Raw genomic sequence first — 13,013 nt, forward strand, 5'->3', positions numbered from 1 at the left:
TTGATGGAGGAAAAGTGAAGTTGCCACCCTTGGCAGCTGATTTTGGGTATCATCAGAACAGAAAAATGTATTTTTCCTGCTGGGGAGAAGTGCGGAAAGAACTTGTGGGATTCTGTGCATCTGCTCCCAAAATACTTTGCGAGGCCTTGGACACTATTTTCTGTTCTCAGCCAGCCAGGTATCTCAGGCCACCTCTGCTTTTCTGCAAGACGGAAACCCTTTTTGTGCATTATTGTGTAACCGTCCTCTCAGCACCCGCACTGCTGAAATTGGATTGATCCAAGCAGCAGCAGTGATAATTAATGCACAGTTGGAAATGCATTACTCAGCTGAGGGAGACAACAGGTTCCACAATGCCAAGAGCTGCACAATCTTCTCTTTTTCCCCGATTGCAAAAGAAAACCTAATGTTATACACCAGGCAGAATGAAAAATAGCCTGATCAAAAACTTACTAAAGGCGTAGCAATTGTTTTTATGAATTTTAAAATCATTAATTTAAAACAAAGCAGTTCCTTTTTCAAGATCAAGCCATGAAAGGAAAAATCTCTCTTTTCTTGCCCTATGCTTTTTCTTGGTTGGATTGCATTAGATCCGAGTCCAAACCACCCCCTTTGCTACACAGCTCGCAACAAATTTCCCTGCATGCTGTGAGCAATGCATATTGTTCTTAAGTTACCCAAGTCAAAACCCAAAATGAGCTCTTCATTATCTAAGATTGGAGTTGCATGTAAACCAACTGTTGGTCCTGGGAAATGGCGCAGAACCTGCGAAAAACAGCGAGCACAGACCACACAGGGTCTCCTCCTTGTCGAGGGCACCGCTTCCACATTTTTCTCACAGCAAAGAGGCACCCACTTCTCCATGCTGCTCTCAGGCGATGAACAAGATGCCAACCTCATGCTACGACTTCTTCATTTCTGGACTCACTTCTCATTCTCATCAGCTGCCCACATGCAGCTTCCCTCCAACCCTGAAACTGGACTTTTCCAGCCCAATGCCCGCTTTTTACATGCTGGCAATTCACTAGCTTTAACGGGTCCTAGTTAAAGGTGCCAAAATCAAGCTCTCACTCATTCATGCAAACTCGAGATCACCTTCAGTGCTGGCCTGCCTGTCAAAGTTGATGCATGGGAGCAAGTTCTGCTTCACCAGCACATTCCCTGCAAAGAACATGAGCACACAAAGCAGGCCTGAACGCAGCCCATCAGCTGACGTCACTCGGGGGGTGAGCATGGTTTGGGGGGAAAGTGGCCTTGCGGGAAAAGAGCTTCCCCACCCTTGCTCTAGGGGGAGATGTGTTTCCCAGATGCTACCTGCAGAGACTTGTATGGGATATCACTGCTGTGGCCACAACCTAAATTCAAGTTTGAGAAATCTTTGTGCTAGGAGGCGGCAGAAGACGGAAGCAGCAATGCTTTATAAGCAAGAGGTATGAACCTGACATATGAACTTGGATTGCTAAGAGAGGCTGTTTTGCAGCAGCAGCATCTGAACCAAGAAAACTCCTCTCTGAGGGTTTTTCTGCTCTTTGGGCTTGCATGGAATGTCAGCTGCCCAGGAAGAAGGAAAGCCAGGCTAGGCTGTCCCTGTGCCTTGAACAGCAGCTTGATTTGCAAAAATCAGCAGGAAGAACATTCTGCAGCATGGAGCCAAGGAGCAAACATTGGCAGCCTGAGAATGGTGCCAAGCATAACCAGGCAAGCAAGACTACAAATAAGCATTTGAGACGCACACGTCAAGGTTCTTTTTTTAAAACATTAAGTTTACTAACATAAATAGTGTTTATAACAAAAGGCACAGGTTTTTCTTTTCTCCCCTCGACTATAAACAATGGAAAAATATTTACAGTTTGCACAGAATATAGCAAGTGCACAATTGGTCTTTTTCAGGAATTTTAAAAATGTCTTTTTTTTCTGCCCCCACCCTCCCTAGCCCCTTAGCATCTTTATTCAGAGTTCCACAATTGTTTCTTTTCCCCCTTCCGCAGCAAAAGGGATCCAATTCTACAAATATCAGGTTAAAAAAAGGTTGTTACAACAACAAATCAACATGAAGCAATTCTCTCTTTTTTTCCACACACTCCCCCCCCCCCCAATTCTGTTCTCAGATCACAACGACATTACTAACTTCTTCATATTGGATTACGAAATAGGGATAGCTCTGGTCGTCGTTGAAAATGACGAAGATCTGAGGCTCAAAGTAGTTGTCCACGCAGGAATCGTAGAGGTCGCTGGTGATGCTGTTGGGGTTGACGGGCGGAGGTCTTCGCATGGTGTGGTTGCCGACCGTGTACCTCCCCGTCAGGACTTTAGCCAGGAACATATAGTGGATCCCTTTGGGAGAGCGCTTGGAGAAGTTGTGCGAGTAGCTGGCTTTGCGGGCAAAGTAGCTGCCTTGCCCAAACATGGTGGCATGCTTCCCACAGACCCGGGGGTCAAAATTATGCTTGCAGATTCCGTCGACCACATCCTGCGAGGTGCCGTGGAACAAATGTCTTTCATTCATAATCCGGTCCAGTCCTGTCATCTTTTTACACATGTATTCCTTTTTCCTAGAAGAGGGAAAACAGAAGTCACTGTTAACAGTTGTCAACAGGTTTACCACACCTATCAGCCAATCACCCATTCCCACCACCCTTCTGAGTAATGCCCCTCCTCCACACCCTCTCACTATATATAAGGATCTGGTGACTTCTGTTTCAGTGTATCTGAAGAAGTGTGCATGCACACGAAAGCTCATACCGATAACAAACTTAATTGGTTTTCTGATGCACAGGTAAAACCCTCCACCTAGACTGGAAGATGGGCCGCCTCCTCACCCCACATAGTTTTGCCTTAGTCTCCCTTGCAGCAAAATGTGCCCCCGGTGGTTTAGCAAATTTAGAAAGAGGCCAGCAAACTTCAATTCAAACTGATCACTTTTAAGAGCTCTCCAAAAGGAACAATTACTCCTCAAAGTCCTGAGCTGCCAGGTTCAACAAAAGGACTTCTCCTTTCTAAAAAAACAAACAAAACAAAAACCACCAACCAACCCCAAAATGGTAGAACAGGAAGTAACAGCTCTCTGGATGCTTCAGAGGAATTTCTGGGCTTTTGCTAGAATTCCTAACAATGAAGAGCCAGAATCAAACACGCTCCCACAACTTGAGTGTTTTCGATTGGGTACACAACTTGCTAAAGCAGCTACTCATTTTTAACAAACTGGATCTGCAGACCCCCCTACACTTTGTATTAACAATAAAACTGCACTTCACAACTGGGCAAATTCATTTTACAGGGACGTTGCAGTACTGGATTTCCTGCAATATGCAGCTGGTTGGACCAGATGACGTTTGAGGACCCCCCCTTCCAATTCAACAATCCTCCCCCAACGAAAGCGGGGAGGTTTTCCCCAATCAATAAGGAGGAGGAGAACTGTTATTATACGTGTTGGCTCACCTCTTATACTTCTCCCACAAAAACTGGTTCTGAACTCGCAGTATTTTCAAAATTTTGTATTTGGTCTCTGGCACAGTCTTATGAAAGAGATTGTAAATGGTTCTGTAGCTTTTGTCTTCCTTTGACACAGGCACTTGGACGAAGTCCTGAGATGGATCCATGCTGACCCACGTTTCAGGGTAGAAGTTTGGAGAGGTAACGGCAGTCGGGGATAAGACTTGCGAGTCGGTTGTCGGCGCCACGGGTACTGTGGGGCTGCCACCAAGAGTCCTAGGGTGGAGAGAAATTGGGATATTGGATCAACACAACAACAACAACAACAAAATAGTAATCTGAATATGTACTTTTAGAAGTATTTGGAAACAAGATTTCTTTTGTTTGGAGCAGGGGAACTGTTCACCCTCCTGGATCGACCCAATGACCCATCTAGTCCAGCATGCTGTTCTCACAGTGGCCAACCAGGTGCCCACGGGAGACTTGCAGATATAGGGCAAGATAGAAATTCAACGAATAAAAATAAAATAAATGAGTGCAACAGCACTCTCCCCTCCAGTAGTTTCCAGCCGATGGATATTCAGAAGCACACTGCCTCTTGGGACTGGAGGAGGAACATCATAGTTATCTAGGTTGCGGGTCATACTTGGGAACAATCGCATGATATACCATTATACCTTCAAGCCTAAGTTTTTAATTTAGAAAGCTAGGGGCAAAAGGACCGACCATCGGAATAGCAGCAGCTTGTATGATAATATTGCTGGGATCCACGGACACGGAGTTATTGTGGGATTTTTCACTGGGCTGCCGAAACACAGCAAGTTTTTGATGCATATGACCTGCCCTAGTGATCATTCCTGCATCTGCTCAAGCTGGTCCCAGGTGAGGAATCCTACCCCTCCTATGATGGAGTGTGTCACCTGAAGGAGACACAGTTCCTGGAACATTAAGCTGCCATCACGAAGGTCCCACGAGCACAGACCACGGAACACACTTCCGTGTATTTAAAACCCGAACACTAGGTGTTCAAAGCCAGGGTACAGTTGGCAGCAATGGACTTCTTTAAGGCTGCTACTGCACTGGGCACTTAACAATGGAAAGAGGCATGTTTTCCACTCTCTTTGTACAGAGTTGTGAACAAGGTGCCCCCCCCCAGGTTTCCCTTTCCTTTTCTTCTTCACAGAGTTCAGAAAAAAACCATATATATATATATTCCTGCTCTTTAACATGGAACATCACCACAAGAGAATAATCATGGAAGCCATCGAGATAGAGAAACACCCTCACAACATGAACAAGCGTGACGACACATCCCGCTTGCCAGACATCTGGAAATTAGCCCTCCCCACAAAAACTGACACCAGATCCAGAGACACACAGAACGCCATCACCAATCAACCACACCAGACCCAAACCCAGACCCTCTCCACAGATAAATTACAGACACCATCCAGTAGCCAAACCATGGAGGCACCTCCGGATGCTGCACCCCCCTGCAATCCCTACACAGATCTGGCTGACACAAGCCACAAAACCACAGCTCGCCCCTATACACGAAGCCAAGCCAGAGCACAACTAAGTGCAGTACAGCCATCTTCTCAGAAAAACTCTTCACAAAGTTCAAGAGGTCAAGACACAAAGACTTTAGCAACTAATCCACACCTAATGACCCACCTAAGTGGTACTCAGGATATCACTCAAGAAATCACTCAGGATATCCCTCAAGTAATTAAGGAACAAGAGAAGAAAAGGCACACTAGCCTGGGAACTTCCTCTCTGCCCAGAACATTGGAGGCTATACACCACACCCCCTCAACAGTATTTATAGGAACTCAAACACTGAGATCCTGCTCTGTTCCAGTAACAAGAAGCCGAAAGCACCAGCCTGAAGATGACGAGTGAGACCTCGTCGAAACGTCGCCTAGACACCCCAACTTTTACACGGGAAGACACCCGAGGACACCAAAACCTGCATATATATATATATATATATATATATATATATATATATATATATGCGCTCAATGGAATTTCCGCGCAGTTTCCGCATGTGTAAAAGGCCCACTGTGCCGATGTTCTGACCAATCAGATTGCTCTAGCCGCTTTCCTCTCTATGGTCTGTCTCTCCTCTCTAGGAAGCAACTCTGTTCACTACTATTTTTTTCAATTTCCAAACGGTATTGCGCCTTTATAGTATTTCCTTCCGTTCCGTTTCCCTCAAACTGTAGAGGACAACCAGAAGTACAGTGAGGGGAAAGGGAGTATTTAATTCTCCCCCAAACGCATAATGGCCCAATGAAAGAAGGGGGGGGGGGGAGAAACTACCTCCCCTTCCAACATTTGGGGAAGGGGCAATGCCCACTTGGCTAGTTAGAAGCCTGGAATCCAAGTTGCCATTCTACTTGCAGTTGCAGGCAGCACCCTAGATCAGTTTTATTCCTGCTGAATTTCTGGTAGTTTCAAACCACACACAAGTCTTTTGACCTAAAAGTCTTGTGGAGCAGAACCCAAGGGATGCATATGATGAAGGGTTATATTCCCAAAAGCTGCAATAACAGCTGGTCCTTAAAGGTGCTATAAGACCTTGTGATTCCTATGAACAGACTGTCATAGCTGCTCCTCCGTTAACTAATTTTGAAGCGGCAACTACCCATGCTAAAGGAGGTTCGCCTCTTAGGGAGCTAGCCAGGTAGCCCAGCCCACCACCAACAGGGCTCCTAAGCCTCTATAATGTGGGGTGAAGGCAAAACCCCACCCAATACCATTCCTCTGACCAATAGAGCATCAACAAGCAGATTTCAAAAAAGACAGGAGCCTCCCCAGGGTCAGGCACCAGCTCCTGGGAGTTATTATCCAATCCTAAAAGGCCTGATGAACTGTCATAGTGATTGGTTCTATTATTGCCCACTAATGCAAAATTTCCAGAGCTGCTCCCCTTATTGACTATCTTCTATACAGTGCTGGGGAAATAACGCAAGGAATATCAGAACAGAAATTCCCTTAATACAGCTAGGGGACCTAGAAGAGAGTATGGTAAGCACAGTGGTCATACACAGAAGTTGGATAAATAGAAGTGCAACTGAAATGCATGTGTTCAGCATTCCCTTAACGGAATCCAGAACAACTGATTGCAAGGACATCTAAGAAGTCAGAGGGAGCTGTAATAGATGGGGTTAGGTGCACCTAAAGCATGATCCTATGCAGTTAAGCCCTCTGGAAAAAATCAGAAGGTCACCATTCATTAACATTTGGGTAAGTCAAGACATCTCAGTAAAGAAACATGGGCACTCCAGCGTTAGGAAAGGGGTTGTAGGGGGTTCACCCATGCCCATTTGCCCCACAACAACGGTCGCTGCTGAAAGGGAGTCCCATCACTTACTGCAAATATGGCATGAGGATCACACAGGAGCGAAAGAAAGGTCTCCTCTTGATTTCTCTTCGAATGCACGAATTCTGCTGGAAGCCATCTTTAATGTTCAGGACGTAACGGTTGTGCCACGTAACAAACCGGACCTCTGCCAGCCCTCGGTAGTTGGCTTCTTCTATCAATCGCACAACGGGCTTTAAAAACAAACAAATAAACAAACCTAAGTAAATATTTAATAATCCACACCACCGGTGCAAATATACTTTGGTTCCCCCCACTGTTTTTTTTTTATGGCAGGGTTTTCCAGTTCTGCTGTCATTAAAGATAGTGCTAAGCACCGCTATATGCATTATCCTGAAGGATTATGGTTCGCAACCACCACCCCTCCACCTTTCCGCCACACTGAAATGAAAGTTGGAACAACTGAGCAGAAGCTGATTAAATTGAATGGCCTTTGCAGTCTTCAGCTTCCAGAAGGAGAGGACACGTGTATTTAAACCTCTCTCATGAAAGTTAAGGGTGTTAAGCATCAATTGGGTGCTCCTTGAAGGGCCAATCAGTGAGCAGTTGCGTAAGGTCTTATTTCTGCGAACATGTCAAGAGTTTTCCTGTCAACCCAGCACTCCCCAAGATCTGACCGTTGCTAGATTGCAACTCCCATCATCCCTGACCATTGGCTATACTGGTTGGAGCTGGGGCGACTTGGGAGTCCAGCCACATCTGGAGTGCATAACATTGACTAGCCCTTAACTGGTCAATGGATACTTCCTCTCCTCTTCCTCACCCACCCGTGCCCTGCTGCCAAATCTGCCCCGGAAAGTCTGGAGAAACCCAAGAGCTGTTTGGGGGGCTAAGTAGACTTGGCTAGTCCCACTGAGCTTGCAAAACTTTGCACGCGTAGCTATTTTTCTGGATACGGAAAAGGCTACCAGTTTACGCAAAGCCTTTTCATTTATCCTTGAGCATCTTGCAAAGCAGGTTAGGCTAGTTAACGGTGATTTATAACCAAGACCCCACCGTGGGGGGCATTATGAACCAAGGCTTCCCGCATTTATATCCCCCAACATTTTCTCTGAAATTTAAGGGTGATGGTGAAATACCTCTGAATATTCTCTCCAGCCAAAATGATCCCTGCAGAAATACTTCCAGATGGTGTAGTAGTTGGAGTTGGATCCTGTACACACAGGCGTAGACAGCCTCCTCAGCTGGTCAAATTCAGTCGTGTCATAGAGTGCCAAACCATTCAAGTCGACTAAAAACTCATGGCCCCTGTGGGGAGGGAGAAGAGAAAAGGAAAACAATTCAGTTTTCTCTATCCATTCAAGAAGCGACTAGATGTTATGACGTTTCAGCAGTTGCAAAGCTTTGCCAATTCTTCTTTCTACAGCAGGCATGGCCAAACTCGGCCCTCCAGCTGTTTTGGGACTACAACGCCCATCATCCCTAGCTAACAGGACCAGAGGTCAGGGGTGATGGGAATTGTAGTCCCCAAACAGCTGGAGGGCCAAGTTTGGCCATGCCTGTTCTACAGACTGGGAGGCAAACCAAATGCGACCCACAGTTCCGCAAACACAACCTCTCAGCCTAACGAACCTCACAGGGTTCTTGTGAGGATGTAATAGGAGGAAGAGGAGAATGATGCATATCAGCTCAATCTCCTTGGGAAAAAGCCAGGGATATATAAGCAATTTATTAATAAATCAACCATCCACTTTTTAAAAGTGACTAGTGGAAGATCAGGACAAAAGCAACTGGGCTCCATCCTTTCATTCCACAGCACTGTTGCAAATAATCACCCTCTTCCCCCAGCAGCTGCTGCTTTTTCGGGAGGACGGCTGCTTCAAATCTGGGACCACGGTGTGTGTGTGTGTGTGTGTGTGTGTGTGTGTGTGTGTGTGTAGGAATGGGGTCAAACACCTCCCTGCACACCATAGGAGTTATTTACATTTTAAGAGCATGCATGTCAATTGCATAACCTGACTGACTGGGTTTTGTGCAGGGAGAGACATATATATATATAATAAAAGCAGTGAAGTATTAGGAGCAAGCAATACAAGCCAGAAGAATGAATACAAAACAGAACGCAGGCGTTGTAGGATCTGCATGTCCTTGCCCCACATCAGGGAGAACATTCCTGGGTAAGATGGATTTTCCTTGCATCAGTTCTAGGACAACACCTTCCTCCCCCTCACTCTGCAATCATGCATAATTTTTGCTGAGAGGCTACACACCTATTTAGGCTATCTGTTGGATGCAAAATGCTAATCAGGCAGGAACCAGGTGCACGCTCCCATCCCCCAAAAAACCACTTGTGAGTCAAATGCTCCAATTCATTTATGATGCCACCATTTAGTACAGCGGTACCTCGGGTTAAGTACTTAATTCGTTCCGGAGGTCTGTTCTTAACCTGAAACTGTTCTTAGCCTGAAGCACCACTTTGGCTAATGAGGCCTGCTGCTGCTGCCGCGCCGCCGGAGCACGTTTTCTGTTCTTATCCTGAAGCAAAGTTCTTAACCCGAGGTACTATTTCTGGGATAGCGGAGTCTGTAACCTGAAGCATATGTAACCTGAGGTACCACTGTACTTCTTCCCTGCGGCCAAAGTTAAACAGGGCACGTGGTCTCTGGCGCAACAAAAACGGGGGGCAAAGGAATCACGCTAGATTCCTTGCACTGGAGCTGTTCTCTAGTTCAGGGCAGCGGCCAACGCTCTCCCCCAAATTTATGACCATACGCTTGCCATCCGATGCAAGACATCTCGAGGTGACTTGCACACGCAACTGAAGAAAAGCACCACTAAGTTTAACAATAAAAACAATACCCACCCCTCAAAAGAACAGAAACAGCAGTAAATGAGATTGCCATATCCCCTCAACTGCTACACATTTTCTCCAAAAAAAGCAGGTGGTTTGTAAAGGATAAACAGGGCAGAGCGCCACATTCCTTGCTGCACTTCTGCAATAACCCAGCGGGGAGCTCTATTAAGAAAAAGTGTTAAATTGCTGACAGAGAAGAAAGCCAATATTGTTTGTGTTTTGGAAGAAGAGAAATAGGCTGCTGTATTGAGGGGAGGGAATGCTTACAATATGTGAGGAGGAATAAGTAATCTGGCACCTCTGAGTAAGCAACTTGCTAGCTGTGGCACTTCTATTCAACAGCCTACGTCATCAGATGCATAAAACCAGCAAAGAAGCTGCTTTTCCTGAAGTTAAACAGAACGATTTGTGCCATGACATTTAATAAGAGAGCACTCCACACACAGGCAGGCAGAGATCATCGAGCTCCAGATTACGACATGTTAATGTGTAATCTGTAATTACTGGTGGACTTTACTTCTTTGCGGCAACTTAGCTCCGCTATCAAGGAAACTGTTTTGCAAATGGGGAAGTGCAAGCTCGATTAGGTGCCGCGCACCTGTTGCCAAGTCACCTGCTAAAACTTCTCTTTCGGTCACCTGTGCAGGAAAGAAGGGAGGTGAAAAGATAAGATGAAAAGATAAGATAAGCAAAAGCTATTGATTTTCCCCCAGTTACAAGCTGCATTCCCTATAAGCCTGCAACTTCAGGGATGCTATTTGTAGGATTTGTGAATGGGTCAGAGGTGTAGCTGGGGGGGGGGGCACACTGGGTGAAACACCATGGGGGGGCACTTACAACTGTCCTACGGCTGAGGGGGAGGCAGTGACAGAGATAAGTCCAGAATCATGCTGGAATGGGTATTAAGTACGTAGTTCTTGACTTCACGGTGCAACAAGAGCAGGCACATCTATCACAGTAAGTCTGTGGAATGCTCTCCCCAGGGAAGTTCACCTGGGTGCCTTCATTATACACCTTTAGGTGCCAGGCAAAAACGTTTCTTTTAATCAGGCGTTTGGTTGATCCGATTTACATCCTATGCCCTTTTAACATGTTTCTTTCTTTGGTGGGGGGGGGGGTATTGAGTTGCTGTTTTTATTTCTATTAGGCATGTTGTGCTTTTATATCTTGCTTTTATTCTGTGAACTGAGACCCCCAGGTATAGGGCGGTATATAAATTTTAATGAACGAATGAATGAACATTCAATGAAGCTGAATTTTGGAAGATTCAAGGAATGGAAAAAGAAGTGCACCTCTTCACACAACACATAGTTAACTATGGAAAATCCTTAATAAAAATAAAAATAACCTATGGAATTTGCTGCTACAAGAGGCAGTGATGGTCACCAACTTGGATGGCTTTAAAAGAGTATTAGACAAACAGTTATCAATGGCTATCAGCTTGCCCTAGATGGAAACCTGGCAGCCTCCTTTTTTGGGGTCTGCCCTGTGCAGTAACAGGTGTGAGCATTCTAGCAGCAGCTTGGTGGTCATGTATGATACTGCATACAGCTCTGTTGCGACATGCAGAGAAAACCCAGACTGCATTCTGTACCGTCACTGACGGATTTAGATATGGCAATACAGCATACAGGCAAAGGCCATAGGTTCAGGCCAGAAGGGGTAAATTGCCCAGTTTCTTCCACCATGGTAGACTTAGTTGTAGATTTGCAACCTCCACTGGTTATACTGATTAAACTTTGTCACTGTTTTAGACTGGCTCTGGGCAACATATTATTCAACATTATCTATTTATTCAAGACTGCCTGTTTATTAAACTGAATGAATTATTTGGTATATGCAAAGAGAGTTGAGGAGGAATGTGAGTCCTTCAAAGTGTTTTTGGAATTTGAAACAGAATTAAAATTGGTAATCCTTTCCAAAACTATAAATAAAAAACCAATGGCCATCAGCCAGTTGCTTTCTTCTATCCTCGCCCCTGTCTAAGGCAGGATGCCTGTGAAGACCTGTCGCTAAGAATCCCAGGTGAGCAGAAAGGTGCTGCAGATGTCTGCAAATGTAAATGGGGAAGAGTGCTAAGATGCTCAGGTCCTGTGCTTGTGGGTTTTTCAGGGCATCTGGTTCCTCAGTGAGAAAAACAAGATGCTGGGCTTGACCCAACAGGTGCTTTTTATGTTCTTACTTGGTAGTTAAGTTTTGGAACACGGTTCACCACAGCTTAGGTGAAAACAGCATTCCCGACATAGTTTTAATTTAGTCTCAAGTGTCGAGAAACACAAGCCAAATGAGGCCAAATTCAGGTTGCGGAACGAATGTCATCTGACTGGTTATAAACAGTTTCACACTGATTTTTGCGCTGGAACTATGGAAAGTCAAGCAAAATTTTTCCAAGGCACATAGAACACGGGCGATGGGAAGTAAGCTACAAACAGGGAACCAACAGCAATGGACCTCTTTCTCCTTTAACATTCTGCATCCAGGTCCATGTTATAGAAAAGCTTTCAGCAAAAAATATACGTATGCAAGTACAGTTTTGCATGTGCCTGTTTACACAGATGCAGATACAGTTTCAAAAAGACCCCTCCCCCCCCCCAGTATACAAAACATGTTGGAATCACCTTTGGGAATTTGCAAACAAACAAGGCCTTTAAGAAATGAGGGTCCCATTAAACATTTTCAGGCTATTTTAAGCTCTTTCCAAGCCTTATTTTAGCTTTGCAGAAAACATTTGCTCTGTTTAGGCTTGCTGAATATTAGCCCTATGGGAGCACCCTGTTCCCATGCTAGGGGAATTGAAAGTGCCATGTCTTCTTTTACAAGCACTGGTTGCAAAGCTTTGTGGGTAGAAGCAGTCAACACTGGACAGATCTGGGAGCCCCTACATATTTCAGCAACACGGCATTTCTGCTCAGCTCTGATAAACAAAGCACCATGCAAGAGGTTTAAGTATCATTAATTCTGTACCTACAAAAGATACAGGGTTCATGCTAGCTACTCAGCAAACCGATTTTTTTACACAATGCTACCGAGAGTTTAAAAAGCAACAAGCACATTGGTGTTATGCAGACAGCTTGCCCTACACGCTGCTATCTGATTACGTTTTGATCCTATCCTTGCTCCAGAGAGTGCACAGATGGTTCTTTCTTGTTCATTTTATCTTTCCATCTCACCTAAAAAAACACACACCCTGCAATGTAAGTTAGGCTAGAATAAATAATAACAATAATACTAATAATACTAATACTACTACTACTACTACTACTACTACTAATAATTTATTTATATCCCGCCCTCCCCAGCCGAAGCCGGGCTCAGGGCGGCTAACAACAATAAAACAGTACAACAGAAGGCTGTAATTGGCCAAAGGTCACCCAGTAACCTGCATGGCTAAGTGGGGAT

At 45.1% G+C, this 13,013-nt stretch overlaps 1 protein-coding gene across 1 annotated transcript in view; it reads right to left on the reverse strand.

Annotated features, from left to right (window-relative positions):
• Positions 1-1,742: 1,742 nt before the first annotated feature.
• TIPARP (TCDD inducible poly(ADP-ribose) polymerase) overlaps positions 1,743-13,013 on the reverse strand; it is a 30,766-nt gene continuing 19,495 nt past the window's right edge. The window contains exons 3-6 of the mRNA XM_081910961.1: positions 7,900-8,068; positions 6,812-6,993; positions 3,439-3,708; positions 1,743-2,552 (exon numbers count right to left, since the gene is read on the reverse strand). Of these exons, the coding sequence (XP_081767087.1) occupies positions 2,105-2,552; positions 3,439-3,708; positions 6,812-6,993; positions 7,900-8,068 (1,069 nt within the window). The 3' untranslated portion in view covers positions 1,743-2,104. The remainder of the gene's footprint in view (positions 2,553-3,438; positions 3,709-6,811; positions 6,994-7,899; positions 8,069-13,013) is intronic.

This window comes from Podarcis melisellensis (assembly GCF_964234715.1).
Source record: "Podarcis melisellensis genome assembly, chromosome: 5".
Classification (NCBI taxonomy): domain Eukaryota; kingdom Metazoa; phylum Chordata; class Lepidosauria; order Squamata; family Lacertidae; genus Podarcis; species Podarcis melisellensis.